This window comes from Vigna unguiculata, chromosome 6 (assembly GCF_037176805.1).
Source record: "Vigna unguiculata cultivar grain cowpea cultivar isolate G323 ecotype 2 chromosome 6, ASM3717680v1, whole genome shotgun sequence".
NCBI lineage: Eukaryota > Viridiplantae > Streptophyta > Magnoliopsida > Fabales > Fabaceae > Vigna > Vigna unguiculata.
This window is the reverse complement of record NC_140797.1, coordinates 46,013,508-46,032,549: the sequence shown is the minus strand read 5'-3', so window position 1 is coordinate 46,032,549 and position 19,042 is coordinate 46,013,508. Positions and strand designations below refer to the sequence as shown.

At 32.3% G+C, this 19,042-nt stretch overlaps 4 protein-coding genes across 4 annotated transcripts; 1 reads left to right on the top strand and 3 right to left on the bottom strand.

Moving 5' to 3' along the window:
- Positions 1 to 337: 337 nt before the first annotated feature.
- Positions 338 to 4,611, bottom strand: LOC114186918 (target of rapamycin complex subunit LST8-1). The gene is made up of 11 exons (XM_028074996.2): positions 4,456 to 4,611; positions 4,120 to 4,271; positions 3,622 to 3,723; positions 3,422 to 3,534; positions 3,256 to 3,325; positions 2,746 to 2,823; positions 2,263 to 2,379; positions 2,083 to 2,177; positions 1,323 to 1,402; positions 1,179 to 1,238; positions 338 to 647 (listed from the first exon to the last, which is right to left on the bottom strand). Exons 2-11 carry the CDS (start codon positions 4,225 to 4,227, stop codon positions 520 to 522), a joined length of 951 nt encoding a protein of 316 aa, XP_027930797.1. The 5' UTR covers positions 4,228 to 4,271; positions 4,456 to 4,611; the 3' UTR covers positions 338 to 519.
- A 1,882-nt stretch (positions 4,612 to 6,493) lies between these two features.
- On the bottom strand, positions 6,494 to 9,006 carry LOC114187472 (WAT1-related protein At3g30340-like). The gene is made up of 6 exons (XM_028075733.2): positions 8,720 to 9,006; positions 8,485 to 8,547; positions 8,246 to 8,362; positions 7,720 to 8,137; positions 7,064 to 7,215; positions 6,494 to 6,962 (listed from the first exon to the last, which is right to left on the bottom strand). The coding sequence occupies exons 1-6, from the start codon at positions 8,902 to 8,904 to the stop codon at positions 6,782 to 6,784; spliced, it is 1,116 nt and encodes a 371-aa protein (XP_027931534.2). The 5' UTR covers positions 8,905 to 9,006; the 3' UTR covers positions 6,494 to 6,781.
- Positions 9,007 to 12,259: 3,253 nt separating this feature from the next.
- On the bottom strand, positions 12,260 to 13,567 carry LOC114189014 (uncharacterized). Its single transcript, XM_028077713.2, has one exon. The coding sequence runs from the start codon at positions 13,447 to 13,449 to the stop codon at positions 12,406 to 12,408; it is 1,044 nt and encodes a 347-aa protein (XP_027933514.2). The 5' UTR covers positions 13,450 to 13,567; the 3' UTR covers positions 12,260 to 12,405.
- A 2,579-nt stretch (positions 13,568 to 16,146) lies between these two features.
- On the top strand, positions 16,147 to 18,374 carry LOC114188791 (pentatricopeptide repeat-containing protein At3g62470, mitochondrial-like). Its single transcript, XM_028077436.2, has one exon. It carries the CDS (start codon positions 16,229 to 16,231, stop codon positions 18,146 to 18,148), a length of 1,920 nt encoding a protein of 639 aa, XP_027933237.2. The 5' UTR covers positions 16,147 to 16,228; the 3' UTR covers positions 18,149 to 18,374.
- The last annotated feature ends 668 nt before the right edge of the window (positions 18,375 to 19,042 follow it).

Here is a 19,042-nt window from a genome sequence, read left to right as displayed (position 1 = left end):
AAGTAAACATTTACATTTTAAAACAACTGGAAATTTCTATAACATGAAATGTAACAAAACAATTAAAAATTTGTTAAGACAATTTTTCCCAGTTATAATCCATTCCCTCCAGAGATGTTTCTTTTTTATTAAACAGCTTACTTAAATTAGGGGGAAAAAATATGGAAAAAGAATTGAAATTTATCATTCTATGCTCTTAATATGCAACTTTAACCAGCTGAGTAATGATATCTTTTCTCGATTCTTTTAATACACTTGACGATGAAGTTGATCAATATGAAAAATGATGCCCAATTAATTTTTTTGTTCTACGAAGTTTGATAAAAGATCACTCTACTTGAGAAAATTCTGATAAAGAATATTATAAATACTCTCAATTAAGATTATTCCAACATATTCTTTTATCCCCCACGAGGATTTACAGTTCATGGAACTAAAGTAAACTTCACAACCAAAGAGACAGATTATTATATACAAAACAAGATGTATCTGACGAGAAAATAACTTAAGGTCATTATCTCAGGATGTTGCGGGTTCAGCCCCATCGTGTAGAGCGCAACAAATTGTAGCTTTATGATGTCCTTGGTAAACTTTAATATCTTCACCAGTTGACATAGACCAGAGTCTAGCAGTTGTATCAGATGAAGCTGCAACGAAAATATGTTGCTTAAATCGATCGAACTATATTCTAATATATTCGATCATTAAAATTCTAAAAGATCAGATATGTTTAATTGACTATCAAGCACAATAATTGATAAGAAAGGACTCTATTTTGCAGGCGATGGGGGAAATATTATCATTTGCAATTTTCAAAAACAGATCACTGAACAATCACCACGCAGTTAAAATAAGAAACGACTTGGACAGGCCACTCAAATGTATAGCTGACAAAAACGTTTCATCACCAACAATTTCTACTAAATGCTTCCTTTTCCTTTTTACCCTCTTTCGCATAAAAAGATGTTCTGAGAGAGCACACTTAACACACTAGTTATTATCAAATGATTACAGATCATAGAATCATAGTTTAAAGATGTGATGTGAAAAAAATATCATGGAATAACTGTAGAAAATATCAGATAACACCTCTTCTAAGTTAAACTCCTTTTCACACACACATCTGGTGGCTGAATGTAATAACAAAAGTGGAAAATTATTGTAAACTTACTCCGTACCTGTAATAAGATAGGCGCCATCTACAGAGAAGACACAGTCCCACACCCAGCGTTGATGACCTGGTCAGACAGCCTCACTTAATGAAAACGAAGTTTTGGGAAAAGTGAGAAAGCACTTGATTATCACAAGACTTTATGAATTACCTATAAGAGTTTTTTCTAGAGTAAAACCATCAACATTCCATATTTTGACAGTATGATCAGAAGATGCAGTTGCCAAGTACCTAATAGAATAACAACATTAAAGAAATATTAAAATCCTACAGAAGCTATGAGATACATCAATACTTATTGACAAAGAAATTATCAGTACTGGGATGGAACGCTGAACTAGACCCTCCTCCAGTCAAGGTTTAGAAATATAAATATAGAGAAACGCTTATACCTAGAGACAACCATCCAGTCGGCAGTTTTGGGTAACCAGCAAGGTGCAGTATTAAATGTTAACTGATTCCAATTTAAACTTGCACATTACCAGCTTAAACAAGTATAGAGATTTTAAATATTCTTAGATCACTTGCATATTGAATAAGCAAGTGCAGAGAAGCACATCTTCAACACTATGGACCATGAATATGATTTAGAACAAAAAGTAGCTTCACCGTACTTTCTTAGCTATAGAACAAAAACACACAGGAGAACTTTAATTAAAAGGGTAACAGCCTCCCGAAGCCTATAAGTTATACTCATCAACAAAGCATGCAGGTGAACATGTGCACACATGTATGTTGAAAGAGCTTACGCTCAACTTCAGTACTTAATTTTCATCAAAAAGAGAACCAATATTTCAGTTTATCTAAACAGAACATTTGATCCATTTTGCAAATACTTTACAATTCAATTGCAGACATTAATAAGATGGTGAAGAATAAAAAATGTAAAATATAAGCATAACATTTATAACCTGTGGGGTTCACAGAATTCAGGTGATAAAAGACATTTGAGGATGTATCCCGTGTGTGCTTGTAGCTTGTGAAGAGGCTCAAAGTTTGTCATTGTCTGCAATAAACATACTATACTGGGTCAAACAAGTAAAGTTGGATCGCATGGCAATATCGTTCTGATATTTTTGTGAAGGCACAACCTGAGTTCCTCGCAACAAGCGCCACACATAACATGTCCCATGATTATTTGCTGCAACTACCAAGCTCCCATCCCACATTACCGTTAGAGAACGAACAGCTGTATCCACCTCTGGCACCTACATTTCATCCACATGTTGAAAATAGTGTTTCATCCATAGTATATATCAAAAGGCGATTGACAATTCTCCAAAAGGACATTTAGGAATTAAGAATATATACTCATAAGGAGTTGGGGAATGACATTTCTCAAAAGGGAAAAAAATATTAAAAAATCTATACACCATTTAGTTAGTTCAGAATAACCCTTGGGTGAAGCATGGAGTGTTTTTGCCAGGTGTATGCCTAGAGAGTCACTGCTTTAAAATTTTTATACAGTTCGTTCTTTGTAAATATTGTTTTGAATCTTTTTCTTGGAAATAGAATATTTTGAATCTTGTTCTACAATGATATCCATATACAACAAAAAACGTCATAAGTCGTACCAATTCACAGCTGCATGAATTTGCAGTCAAATCCCACACTCGGATATTGCCATTTTGGTCACCAGATATTAGTTCCGTCTGTTAGATCGCAAAGAAAACAAAACAGATCAATTAGAACCAACCACAAAAAGAAGAACCCAAGAGAACTACAGTCTGATGTATCTGGGTATAGCAAAATTATTATTGAAGAAACAGTATCAATGACCCCATTCTTCAACTGAAATGCAATGAAACAGAAACAAGCACTTACTATTGAAAGTATGGAAGAATCCAGATCTAAACCTCTATTACTAAACCAATGGTTATATGAACCTTAAATGATGTAAAATAAAATATGAAAAATCTAAAGCAGGGATGCTGTAACATCAATTATGTCCAAGTTACTAATCCGATTAATGCATTAGTTATTTTCATTATTACTTGTTACATCTTCTAACTCACTATACACTGTCAATGATCAATTAAGTCAGGAATAAATTGTATCGCCACCAAAAAATGGTGACACATAACCTGATTTGGATGCAGCACAACAGTGTTTACAGCTGCACGACTTTCATATTCCCTTTGACAACCTGGCGCCCTGCATTTTTGTTATATAAGAAATGATTGTAAAGAAAGATATATAAACATATCATATTACAAACATATTATATTTCATGTTATATATCTACTTCACCTCAAATCCCAGATCTTAACTGTACCATCCTCTGAACCAGAATACATCCAATTACCATCACATTGAAACCCAACTGCCATAACGTTATTGGTATGTGAATCATAGCTCATTACCTGCCACAAAATCAGGAACATAAGTTGTTTGAAACCAGAAAAGAAATGATTTGCGTGAAAGTAAGTGTAATGTTGAAAAAGACAAACCGGTTGGGGACTATTTGAGTTAACATCAAACAATCGTATGTGAGGATTACCAGCTGCAGCCAAGTAGCGTTTATCTGGAGTTATCTCCAGCCGATTTACTTGCTGTACAAATAAGATATAGCAAAATAAGTTCACGAGTTATGGAACTTAAGCATTCCAAGAAAGAAAGGACATTCTTCTTGATAAATTAGAAGCACGCAAGAACAACCATCGAACATTAGGTATACAAAGTAGCACTGAAACAGTAAACTTTTAATCACGCCATAATTTTAACACTAACGCATAAGAGGCACAACAGCAGAATATTGACTTAAAGAGGGAACAACAAAAAGTTTATGCAAGTTTAACATCGGTCTCAAATTTCATAGATGTGTCTCATCATAAAGTGTTTTGAAAAATACCAGTTATGAGATTTGATCTTATAAACCTACAAATGATACAAATTTTGAAGTACCACCAAAAAAATGACAAGAAGGAAGGAGAAGAATGAAGGCAAACCGAATCAGGATACTGAATGGTGCGGTAGCAACGGCCACTCTTGGCCTCCCAAAAACGAATGGTGTGATCATAGCTCGCAGTTGCAAGTATTACGGTTGGTTGGCTCATTCTACAATACAACTCTTTTTCTTCCTCTTTCAACCAACATTTATCTATTAAACAAGAATATGTGATTTGATTGGTAAAAACAACTATAGTATGAAGTAAATAAAGAAAAGTAATGAACATACGATGAGATGTTGCTAGCAATAACGGAGTGAATGAAAATAACCCCAAATTGACTATCAAAAGAATAACCTAATTGAATACGGAACAGTGTGGGAGAAAAATACCAACCTCATGAGATCGCCGTCTCGGTGTTTCCGCCGCCGCCGACGTCTACGGTGGCAATAGGAGCGCGCCGCACTAGTCAATTCCCCACTTCATTTTGGTCTTCCCTGCAGCAAAAGCACCCGGTTTTTTACTAGAAGGAACTACTGAGAGAGTTGTTTACGATTTTACCCCTCTTCTGCTTGGTTGGGCCTTTGGATACTTGCCCATGTCCAAACTAAAGCCAACAAGTTATCTTCGATTTAAATTAATTAATCTTTCCTAATTTTTATTGAGACTTAAATATGTTTTATTTTTTCTTTGATAATAGTTTTTATTTTTCTCTTGAAATTTTCTTTGTTTCCATCTCTCTAAAATTCAAGAGTATTACTTTTGATTCAAAGCAATACATAACATTATTTAATTGCTTATATATTGAATAAATCTGGTTAATCTATACTTACATATAAATTTTTTTTTATCTTTTTATGTTCACATTTTTCTTTAAATTTTATTCTCTAAATAGATTTTTTAAATATTAATTTTCTAAATTAAAATGATTATTTTATTAATTTTAACTATTTTTTTCAATTTAATCTTTTTTGAACTTAACCAATTTTTAATAAAAAATTATCTATAAAATAAATAAAAACTGTTTATAATGAAATTATGAAAAATATTTATATTTAATTCCATAACTAAAATAATCCCAATAAAAATAAATATATTATTATCTTTTACTATATCATAAAAAAATAACATACGTAGTGTATGTACTATTTTTATATAATAAAAATATATTTAAGTATTTTATTATTACTAAAAATATTAATTTTATATACAATATATAATATTATTTAATATGTAGTTTCATTTCATCTGAAACTTTGGGACCTATTTTCTTTCCCCTTTTCATTAAAAGTAATAAAATGTTATTATAATTTTGTTTGATTGCAATTCTATTTTCGGCAATGTACAATATTTATGTCAAATACTCCTTGTAGATACTTGATGAATGTTTGGTATTTGTTTATGTAAGGAGTTTACCATAATTCACTCTGTTGAACTGTCAGAGTTAAAATTTGTATGTTTGATATTGACACACACAAAAAAAAAATAATAATAATAATTGTAGTTTTTACTTAAAGATTTCGATTTGACTTTTCTTTTATAAGTATAGAATAATACTGAAGAAATTAATCGTGTCGAATTAGATATTGACTGAAAAAATTGTGTGGACACAATCTAAATCCTAAATAGAAAAAAAAAAAAACTAATCCTATAAGTCTTAGATTGGATTAACAGACTTTTTAGTCCAGTTGAAAAAGAAAATTGAAGAATAATTTTAAATTAAAAAATTTAAATTAAATTTATTTTTAGATTAAATATCAATATTTTTATTTTTTGAATTATAATAGTTACTTTTAAAAATTAAAAATGGACCAATCTAAAAATTTAGGAGCAAGCTCAACTTAAAATTTAATATAGATAACTCTAATTTAAATCACTATTCTTTTTTTGTGTTATTTGATCTATAGTGTAAGATCTATTTTAACTTATTTAACTTCCAAGAGATCAAGTTTATGTAAATTTTTAAATCAAATATTGTTACCGTACAACATAGAGACTTAATATACAATCGAATCATTAATCAGTTTGATATTTTAACATTGGAGACTATTATTGTGGAGAAATGTAGTTATTCATTTTCTTAATTATGAAAAATATTTCCTAAAAATATATATATTACACATAAATTAATTTTCAATTGTTAAATAGTTAACATTAAAATAAAAAATAAATCAATAGTTGAAAATTTATACTATTATCTAAAATTACTTAATCCTCAAATTACATTAACACTCCACGTCATTTGCATGTGCTAATTAAAATAAACTTAAGTAGAAACTAATTTATAAAAAAAACGTTAACTTTTTCAATTTTTTAACTTTTAATTCGTAAGCGAATTACTTTTTTGTAACATTTTTTATAAGTGTTTATAGATTAATTTATTTGAACAAAACCCAAGTCCTTAAACTTAGATTTTGAAAAAAGTAAGAAAAATAAAAAACAATTACTTTATTAACAAAATATAATGCTTTGCCACCACCTAGCATAAGTGTTGATTAGAAGTGTGACATTTTGACTTCATAACTTCACAATTCTATATGCTTTTCCTTTTTCTTTCGAGTACATTGCCTTATTTCCAAAGAGCACACGGATCAACTATAACTTAGCTTCTATACATTTCTTGATGTATTGTTTGAGTAAATAAAAACTTAAAAACTTTGGAGGAAGTGTTGGGAAACACATGAACATACATATATATAAACGCGACTTGGTGGTAGTGGTTCTACGAATTACACGACTCTGTGTGGACATAAACTGTCAACTGTTGTATTTGTGGCTGCGGCTCTTGTTCCTTGGTTTCTTCAGCTTCTTGGACTAACTTTGTCACACGATTCTTTATTTCCACGGTCTTTCCCCATAGAAGAATGTATAATCCAATAATCACCACGATGGATCCCATCACACTAAACAACAAGGTCAATGAAAACTAAATCAGGATCAGGTGAAGGAGCTTATATATTATGTATGAGGGTGCAACTGTGTGTATAAAGGTAAACGAATTCACCTTCCAAGATGGAGCTGTTCATGCAAGAAAGGTATATCAATCATTGCTGCAATTATCTGAACAAGAGGACTGAATGCTGCAGTAAAGACAGGACCCCTCTTCTTCACACACCATGACATTCCCACAAAACACAAACCTGATCCTATTATCCCCTGTACACAAACCAATTCGTAAGTACAACTGTTTCCAATTCTAGATTATACTTTTTCCCCATTATTAGTATTAGATGCTTTTATCTTTTCTCTATTTTAACACAAAAACTCAAATCAGGAAACAGCATCACGCAAAGCTAGACATAGCCTAAGAATTTGCCACACCTTTTCCAAACCACGAAAGAAAGGATTTGATTCTGTAAAGTTAAAGAAAATAACTTAGACTTAAGGACAAATAAAAAAATTAGTATTTTAAGATGTGACAGACATCTGCATGTAATATATACGGCTAATTTTCATCTGTAGCTCATCTGTAGCTTAGATTGTTTCCTTCACATCTATAATTTAGATAATTGTGTCCTCTGAATTGAGTGATTAACTCAGTTTAGAGGACCTACTTTCTGAACAATTCTCACTTGCGTTTATCCTATTTGCTTTTAATCATTTTTATCTCTAATGGTACTGCCACACACTTTATGTCATTACTTGGAAAAGTGAACTTACAGAATATAGAAAAGCAATGATTTGTATCTTTCCCTTGAGAACCCAAATGGACAAGTTGTGGTCAGTGCACAAGCAAATAACAGCTGATTGAAGGGCTCCAAAGAAGCTCATGATGGCTGTGCTAGAATACTGGCATGGATAACTCTTGCTTATTTTTGACTGTAAAATATACCAAGAAGACCAAAACATGGTTCCTATAACCATGGCTATTACACCAATAGTCCATCTCTCCGTTGTCTTTGTAGAATATGCATTCGCTGCAGAACTCTTGACCATAGAAGCTGCGGATTCGTAGTGAGAAAAATTAAACAGTGGCTTTCCTTTGTAAAGTGTCAACATCAATACGCCACCTATGCACACCAATGAACCAAGAATCTTAGCTCTCCCACTGTTGCATTTGATTTTCACAGTCTCTAATCTGTAAGATATAAAGGGATAAAGGACACGGTTATCCTGCATCAAGTTTGGTAGCTTGCTCCCAAAGAATATAAGAATAGTATATATATATTTGAATTTTGGTTCATACCCAAAAGGTAATGCCATCATGAATGTGAGCACTGGCACCATGTTGATGAAAGCACAAGAGAAGGTAGCAGAAGTATATTGGATCCCCAGAAGGACAAAGTATTGAGTGACTGATGCCCTATAAAAAAAAAAGTTGTATTCAGCAAGTGTCTCCCGACAATCATACAAACCCTAAAACAGAGAATTTGGAAGTTCACGGAGAGAAAAAAAGTGGTAGTGAGAAATGAAAATATGACTAACCCAACAATGGCACTGCAGAATAGGTAACATAAAGTTCGAAATGTGAGCCTTGGTCTGTCGTTTCTGCAATTAAAACATATGGTCACTCATAGTTGCATGAAATCTAATTTCCTTTCAAGTACGCATGGCTTCACTTGAGTACTAGTCTTCAAGAAAAATCGATGCAATTTGGTAACAAAATCATACATGACAAAACATGAGATAACTACTAAATAGAGAAATTGAGTTTACCAACCTTTCTCTAAAGTAGGCGATTGGAGCTATGAAAATGGTAGCAATTGTCAACCGGTATGTGATGAAAACCAAATGGTTCACCCCTTCTTCAAGGACTTTCTTGAGAAGAATATTCACTAGAGCAAAAGAAAAATCAATTGCTATCATTACTACAAAAGGCTTCCATTCATCACAAGCACTCTTCATTTCGGCAATGCAGTTCTTCCACAGCACTTGATGGAGGCAGGGTGAAGCTTTCCCTTCCTTATATTTTTATTTGGCTGAAAAAGTGATAGTAGCAATGCCACAGACAGCTACCTGTGGATTTATTTAAAACAAATATTCCAGAATAAGTGGCAAGAAAGCAAGATTAAATTCTGCAGTCACATTCAACACTTTAAGCAACCAGCTTTGGCAATAGTTTAATATGTATACTCTTCCTTTAGTTTTTTCTTTTGACTGATTCTGTTCAACATCAGCAGTTATTCCAGAATCATGCTGAGGGCTGATACAAATATTTATAGGTTGATTCATGATATATGACTGGCATTATGAGCAAATATAGGCCACGTGTTTTTGCATTTGTGTCATCTAAACAGGAAGTTGTTGTGTTTCATTCTGTCTCTCTTCTTTTTCCCCCATTGGGCAATTGAAGCTTCTATATAATGGGTTATAGGCATCTTCTGGGTGTGACTGCACAAGAAATTATGCTTCTCTCACCCTCGTTTACATGGCATCTAATACTTTCCCCTTTAGTAGGATGAACAGCAGCACCATCTCAAATTAATGGAAAGACAGAACAAATTGTCAAATCTTATTCCAAATTAATCACTTAAAAGGAAAGAGAATAATATAGTGGTGACCAAAGCAGGGAAAACATTTAAGGCATGGAAAATTAAGGGTCCAATGAAGTAGAAGTTCAAAGTCTTCAGGTGCATGGCTTACGAATTAGATTCTCCAATGTGGTATAAATATATAAGCTCAAATATTGAACGGCTAAGAGATTTTGCCTGAATTTTTGGAAGAAAATAAAAAGGTTTTCAAAGCGTTTTATTTTTCGCTATTGAGACTAATACTGCTCAAACAATGTACGAGTATAACGACTCACAAACCTTTCCTTATATAATAATTTTACATCCAGAACATAAGATTACAGATACTGAACTAACTTAGCTTAGTTGATTTATGTTCTTGGTGATTTGCTTTCAAATTTTGTTACCTTTTGATTTATTGAAATTTTAAAAATTAATAGATATAATATTTTTAACTTACCAATATTAACTTTATTTTTACATGTTAAATAGTGTTCTATGTTTGCATTTGAGTTAAAACGTAAACAATTCAAACATAACTTGAGATGATTTTTATAACATATAAAAAAAGTTTCATGTAATTAGATTATAATAATTATATTTATTTAATTTTAAAGTTTAAGAACCAAAATGTACATCAAAATTTAAGACACAGACGAATTTTAACTTTTTGTTCAAGTTTAAGAACTAAAAACATAACACATTAGTATTGTCCACTTTAGAGCGTGAAATCTTATCATGATTTTGTCCTTAAAACACACATAAGAAAGAGGAATGAGTATTTAAAGTGTATCTGACATCGACTTCTAAACAATGAAAGATGTATATAGATATGTGTGATTAAGTTTATAGTTATTTTGTTTTCTAATAGATGGGTATTTTTGTTTTTTAAGGAAAATATATGAAAAATTAATATAAGACAAAGTAAAGTGTGGAAAGTTTTTGAAATAAACTTATGTATCTCACCCACTTACGACGACGGCTATTAAGTTACACATAAAGAAATATTTTGCAGTTAGAGGACTCAGGACAAATAAGAAAAGCTTCAGATATCTCTAATATAAAGATGTCTCTAAATACACATTAAGAAACTATTCAGTATTCTCATTGGGCATAGATTTATTAAAAAGAATTAGTTGCGAAAGATAAAAAAAACTTCAAGTATTCTCATTGGGCATTTTAGCAAAATATAAAATATCTTTTACAAGTGTGCTTTTAGCTCAATAAATGAACTAGTTTATTATACTTTTCAGTATCTCATAAAGAGTGTCCTATAAAGATAATATATTTTGAAGGTGGTTATTGACAAGTATAACACAATTGTTTTTTGCTTAAGATGACTCCAACAATTAATATTCTTTGGCTATTCAAAATTGCATTGGAAATTTGCAGAGGAAAAGATGGGGAGGCAATTAATTGTCCTCTCATCTTGATTATAAAAGATGATATTATATTCTTTGACTGTACAAAAGTGCCAATTAATTAAACAATATTATCATGATGCATGCATGGCCTACTTGGACTTGGTGGAGAATGCAACGCATGGATTAATGAAAAATGGCACAAATTCTACAACATTTTGTATTTTACAACTTAAATGTTGTATTCTACAATATTTAATTACTATCCATTCCCTCTTCAACCTCGTGATATAAATCTCAGCGAACCAAATCGTGATCATTTGGATATGGAAATAGAATAAAGCTTACCTCTTACATTATTCTAGTTTTTTTTTTCTTCTTTATTTCACACGAGAGAATTTACGAATGGCATGCTAGTGGAACCAAAGAATTAGGACAATAATTTTTCATAAAAATATGATGTATTTCGCATAAATGGCAAGGCATGGTTGGATCATATTCCCACAATTTAGAAGAGATATTATGCCACACAGGATCTCAATTCTAGATTACTTAATTGTTATCGCTTATACTATTGGTATATTGATAAATTATTTTTAGTTTAATTTATTTTCTATTTTTTCAAAAAGAACTTATGATTTCTTTAAAATATCAAAGTCATACAACTCTACCATATACTTCTAGGGACAGATTGTCCTATTGGGAATCAAAATTAAAAAATCTATAATATTGAGAAGCGCGTGTGTAATTCTACTATAGAATGTTAACTTCAGTAGTTAATTGTGTTATTATTATTTGTTTTGTTTTATTTTTTTTATGAAATCACGATCATCTTTTATAAAAAAGTTATTTCTTTTCGAGCTAAATAGAAATTTGCAGTTCTTTTATTTTTCTTGAAAAAAATAATGTTTTTCAGAAGAAGGGCGACAAAGTCACGAAAAGAACATTAAGATATACAAGTTTAGCTCAAAAGAAAGATTATACGTTAGTTTAAAGAAAAAAAAAAGCATTTGATTCATTTATTAGCTGCTTTCAACGAATCATTCAATAAAAAAAAATCCACTCCATGCGAGTGATTAAAGAGAGACTCTGATTTTTTATAATATTTTTTTTATCATTAGTCAACATTATTAAAAGTTGCAAAAAAAACTCTTTGACAGCATTATAGAAAAAAATTTATTAAATAAAAAAGTGAGACATATAAATTGATAAATCTTAAATAAATTTTTGTAATAATAAAAAGAATTCCAAAAAGAAAAATTTTGTTGGCGTTTGTTCAGGAGTATTATTCTCTGGCATGATTTATCAGGATAAATAAAATAGTGGCTTACAAAATAAAACGAGGAGAAATGTAGTTTTATGAAGAACAGGAACAATTAGACAGCACGGAAGAAAATTGCCAAACCTTTGAGCATACAAAAGGGTCGTCTACATTATGAAGGTAAAATTAAAGAATGATTTTGGTAAATCAAGACGTATTAAGAACCGACAACTTAATTAAGATTTGTTTCACAAACAATATTTAACACTAATAATCAAGCTAGCTCAGAGGGAACATATAGGAGAGGATCCCAAGAGCCATTATAACTAAACCAACCGTTGTTCTCACATTGCACAAATTGTTGCTGTTCCAATGTCCAAAGCCCTTCAGTTGCACCACCACCAGCAACTAGAGGTAACTGCATGCTCACCATATTCATCATTTGGCCACTTTTGTTGCAACTTGATGACCCTTGATTTGGGCATGCCATATCAATATTGGACTCAATCACCCCAGAAAGTGGCCATGCTGCAGATGCAAGAAGGCTATTATTATCAGGAACTTGGCTCATAAATTGAGTAGGCCAAGGCAATTCATATGCCACTTCATTGAACCATGTTGCCTCAGGTGGGGTTTGACAAAGTTGATGAGAGTCGACTCTAGAAGAACCTTCGTGATCATGATTTGGGATAACCACACTCTTAGGACAACAAGTGTTTGATGTTGCTAAAGTACTCGTAACACCAACTAAAGGGTTGGCTCCACTTCCGTTCATACTTGAGAGGACAGTATTATTAACTGATGATGGTAATGATAAATCTTTCTCCGCGGAACAAATATTCTGAGTTGAAACCAAGCCAGATTGAACAAGCGGGGAAGCAGCACTATTAGGAAGAAATGGAAAGTGAAACTTCCCTTTCTTTCTATCAAGCAGTTTGGCCTTAAGTGCACCCAGAAGGCCTTCAGCTTCTTCACCTGGCTCATTTGCATCCTCAAAAGAAAAGGGTTCAGAGCAATTGGGCACAAAGCTTGAACCACCGCCATCACCACGCTTAGAAGCATCACCAGAAGTTGCTTCAGCCAATTCAAAGTTGGTTCTTGCATTGGCACCTCTCAAGGCTCGAGCAGCATTGTCATATGCCCTAGCTGCATCCTCAGCAGTGTCAAATGTTCCAAGCCAAAGCCTGACCTTCTGTAGAGAGTCTTTGATCTCCGCCACCCATCTCCCTGATGGCCTTTGTCGAACCCCCACGAACCTGTGGTGCCCTCTTGATGATGACTTCTTTCTGCTGCGGTTTGCATCATTCACTGCTCCCATTTTTGCTTCTTATGAAATCTCAAAACATGCCCCTGTGTGACTTACCGAACCTTTTTTGAGCTTCAACGGAACACGGTTTATAAGCTTCAATAATAAGGCAAGCATCTTCATCTCTCCGAAAGGGACAAATAAGAACATGCCAAAATCTGCATGACACATAGGGCATAATTCATGTGTATTTTAGAATGCCACCATTGCAGGCCGTGTTGTTGATATCGACACAAAGTTTTACAAAGGACGCACCCTTTTATCGTTGTTGTAATATTAGTAAATTTTAGAGTTTATGCAGTTGAACTATTAATCATGCAAAGAAACCAATAATTTGTTATATTTTCTTCTTTTCCATCCCTCAGCTTAAATAATACTTTAAGAGAAAATGAAGAATTCTGAAGAAAAAATCTGATATTTATAGCTAAAGATGTGCTGATAATGACATAGACAATTTAAATGCGTACGTTACAATCACCCCTTCACAGTCATGAATGGTGACAATCTGATAATCATATGCAAAGTTGTCATGTTTTGGTTGTATGGCTACATTAAAAATGATTATCTCCTGATTCAGGATTTAACTGCACATCTGGAAGGTAATTAAAATATAAATAAAAGCAAATAAGGACATTTGAATAGTTCCAAATAATTCTTGGCTCCAACGTTTATCGTCTTTAAGAACAAGGATGCAGACTAGGTTAGATGTTTCTGTGCACTAAAAAAACAAACGTTTAGGCGTTACTTACAGTTGTAGTTAGTGTTCTTATTAGATCCATGTCCTTTTCTTTCTTTATCCTTTCCTCCATTACTGTTTCATTTTTTGTCTTTTTGGATAAATATAAGACATAAAAGTGTTTCCATGCGTATATACACCAAAGCGAAATGCTATAAAATAAGGATGATATATATCTTCATAACTGGCGCAAGGAGGGCAATTTATACACTCCAAAGAATTAAAAATATAACATTTCCTCTTCACAATAACAAACTAACAAATCCCTTTGAGGAGCTTAAAAAGATAACATCGCAACACAAGAGGTTAAGATTACTATATATTGGTCATATATCACTTTATTTCTTAAGTTTAACTCTGTAAGTTATCATTTACTTTTTGGACTTTTAATTTTAAAAGTTTACGTTAAATATCAATATAGGTTATTGAAGTAAAATTTTAATTCATAATAAAAAAACACTAGGAATTGCATCTACATTTTATCCCAAAAAGTTAATAAATAACCTAGAAAACAATAAATTTTATTACAAAATGTTTTCTTTGTTTCTAAAAAAGTTAGATGGTTTAAATCTGAATACACATCTATGATCGTTGTAGAATTTTCAAAAGGATTCATTTAAAAAAATATTTTATCACTAATTAAAAGAATGTAAAAACTTATAAAAAGGTATGTGATTTTTAAAAGATAACATTATAATATTTAATATTAATAATAGAGGTTGAAACTATAAATAGATTTTCTCTTTTAACTTTTGTACATTTTATTTATGATATGAATTGATCGTTTGTTATTCTGTTAATTGAATGTTTGAATTGGTGCATTATACTTGTATTTAATTGTTGAAATGGTCTTTGAGTTGTGAAATTTGGGTTAGATAGGTGGAGTGACATTCTTGACTTCTAACAACTTATTTGAAATAAATTTATAATGTTTTGATTTGGATAAAGAATAAAAACACTTATTAAAACCAATGGAATCATCTTTTATAAAGGATTATGAGTCTTCGTTATATAAATCCGCTAGACAATTGTTAAATTTGAGTTTGGAAAAAAGTGAAGAAAGTGTTAAATTAATAACTCATATTATAATCAATATTATTATAAGCAACCAAACTAATCTTATCTTAAAATAACATCGCAACTAAAATTGAGCTAAAAAGAACATATAAAAAAAATTAAGAAAAACAAATAGGAAGCTTACATTTTTTAAATTTTCATATTAAAATTTAAGATTTTCTATTTTTTGGTAATGAACTTATTTTCATCGATTTTTAAAATTTTATTTTATTTTATCTAAATAACATATTTTATAATAGAATATTTAACTTTTTTAATAAACTGATTTATCTTTAATTTTTTTTATTCAAATACGAAATAAAATGTATGCATATGTATAATTTATCTTGTAAAATGTGTACGTATCTAATAATTTATCTTCGAAATAAATGTTGATAACTCAAATTTGTGACCTTATATTATTTTTATTGATTCAACCAACATGTTTTTGTCTATTTAAAAAAACAAATTTTCTTTTGTTTTAAATTTACTTAAAAATTTGTAATTCTAGTTTTTGTAAAAATTTAATTTCATATATGATGTTTCACTTTTTCAAATTTAAGCAATTTTTAAATGTTATTATTACGTCTCACAAATTATTACTATAGCGGTGTCTTGTTCATGTAAAACATTACTACATACACTATCCTTTTTTTCACACTATTGAATAATAAATTAATGGTGAATTAAAGTGACTTAATTTTTGAAAACCGTATAATAAAATTTTATAAAAATTAAAATTAGACATTCACAAAATTACAAATGCATTTAATCTTTTGACCTTTTGTTGTTACAAACTTTGGATTGGATTTGAATATTCTTAATCTGTATTCAATTTGACTGGGCCAAGGGCCCATCACGGTTAACCCATCACCCTCACCAATGCATAGATAAGCATCTTTACCAATATTCCTTAATTTCCACCCAAACACCTAACCTCACTCACTACTTATTTTTTTCCTTACTAATTCTACTGCCTGTGATGTGAATGGCACCTCGATGACTCTCTCTCTTGGCCACACAACAAGAACCTCCTCCAACATTCTACCTTTGACATTCTTCCTGCGACACCACACGCATTCTCCACTGCCACATCAACATGGCCCGTGCTGCGTCTTCTCCGCCACCGAGCTTCGCTCTTTCCATCGGAGACGACCACCGCAAAGAGGAGGAGAGCAAGTGCGCTTACCTTGTGGTAGCTCTTTGCCCTTGTCTCGTTTGCTTCGTGCTTCTCCTAATTGCACTTTCCATAATTCTCGTTGTCAAATTTCACTTCTTTTGCCACACCCCTCTTCACTCCTTGCTTTTCAAAAAAGGCTGCTGATTCCCCATCTGGGCTCTTTTTCTGCCTTACCCCTTTCATCTTTTCATCATGAAAAGTTTCCATTTTTGAACAATAGTAGGACATTTGTTAGTGATGCTGATTCTGGGCTTGAGGAAGATTGTGACGGTAGAGGTGTCAGTGGTGAATCTCGTGTAGATCTTGATGAGGTTCATAAGGTATGCAAGGTGATTGACGAATTGTTTGCGTTAGATAGGAACATGGAGGCGGTTCTTGATGAATGTGGGTTTCAATTGTCGCATGATTTGGTTGTGGAGGTGCTGCAAAGGTTTAAGCATGCTAGGAAGCCGGCTTTTCGGTTCTTTTGTTGGGCGGGGAAGAGTCCTGGGTTTGCTCATGATTCCAGAACTTATAACTGCATGATGAGTGTTCTTGGGAGGACTAGACAGTTTGAGACAATGGTGGCATTGCTTGAGGAAATGGGTGAGAAGGGTCTTTTGACAATGGAGACTTTCTCCATTGCTATTAAAGCCTTTTCTGAAGCAAAGCAAAGGAAGAAGGCTGTGGGGATCTTCGATCTGATGAAGAAGCACGGGTTTAAAGTGGGTGTTGATGTGATTAATTTCTTGCTTGAAAGTCTTGGCGCTGCAAAACTCGGTAAAGAAGCACAAGCCGTTTTTGAGAAATTGAGAGATAGATTTACTCCCAATTTGCAAACTTACACCATACTTCTTAGTGGTTGGTGCAGGTTGAAAAACTTGCTGGAAGCAGGGAGGGTGTGGAATGAGATGATTGATGGGGGACTTAAGCCGGATATTGTTGCGCACAATGTTATGCTTGAGGGGTTGTTGAAGTGTAAGAAGAAGTCTGATGCCATCAAGTTATTTGAAATTATGAAGGCCAAAGGTCCTTCACCCAATGTTCGGAGTTATACAATTATTATACAGGACTTCTGCAAGCAGAAGATGACAGGAGAAGCGATAGAATATTTTGATGAAATGGTAGATCGAGGGTGCCAACCTGATGTTGCACTTTACACGTGCTTGATCACTGGGTTTGGGAAGCAGAAGAAAATGGATATGGTATACAATCTACTGAAGGAAATGAGGGAAAGAGGTTGTTCACCCGATGGAAGGACCTACAATGCTTTGATAAAATTGATGACTAGCCAGCATATGCCAGATGATGCAGTAAGAATATACAAGAAAATGATTCAAAGTGGCATTGAACCAACCATCCACTCCTACAACATGATAATGAAATCCTATTTTATGGCAAAAAATTATGAAATGGGTCACGTAATTTGGGATGAGATGCATCAGAAGGGGTGCTGTCCTGATGATAATTCCTACGCTGTACTCATTGGTGGGCTTATAAGACAGGACAGGTCCGGTGACGCATGTAGGTATTTAGAGGAAATGTTAGAGAAGGGGATGAAAGCTCCTCAACTTGACTATAACAAGTTTGCTTCTGATATTTCTAAAACTGGGAATACTGTCATCCTTGAGGAGTTGGCTAGAAAGATGAATTTTGTTGGTAAGTTTGAAGTGTCTAATATATTAGCTAGTTGGGTTGACATGATGAAGAAAAGCGCCAAGAGAAGAGAGCATACAAACTCTGCTAGTCAGTTTATATGATTGCCTGATTGAATTGAATGTGACCAAGGATCAAGGACTTCTTTGATCCAAGGACATAACAGCACTGAAATACCAATCGTCTTTGAATTCTAGTTATTGTATGATATTCTTTTCTTCCCCTCCCCTCAAAAAGGAAAACCCAAGCTCTTTATTTTTGTAAATTGCTGTTGGTTGTGTTGTATAATGGCATGTATTATTTTAAATGAAACATCCTAGTCGTTGTCTATATGCTGTTTTACATTGCAGTAATCAACAAAATTGATATTTCTGAATATAGAAAATGTATAGCTTGCTTTACAGTAATACTGGAGCCAACGATAGCAGGTTTACCCCATGATGATTGCATAACCTCTTTTTGTTGTCCTTTTTATTCAATGAAAATACGAGTTGATTGGATCTCTTACCTAAATTATTGTTCCATTCTTTGTATTTATACGAGTAATGCGTGTTAGCAACAAGGGATTTGTGTTAAAAGAGTTGTCTGTGATTAGGTATAATAAGGAAGAACTTCGTTTACTTGGTTAAATGTAATCTATACAAAATTGGTAAATGGGATTCTAATATCGATAACCCAAAGTATGGGATGGTTATTTTATTATCATTTAGAAACTGAAACATGGATGAGTTTGGATTTATTAGATTTACAACCGTATGATGAGCACGCTAAAAGTATTATTGTACAGGTTAAAGGTTACAGAATAATTATATATGTTTTACAATATTTTTCTATTAATCCTCTTATTTGCTGACAAAAGAAAAGAGTTTTAATTATATTATGTTCTCAAACACTTAATGTATTTTTAGAAATTATAAAAAAATTAGTAAAAAGGTTTTAAAAACAGGTATAGCAATGAAATAATCGAGATTCATAAAAGAATAACTAATCTTTATGGT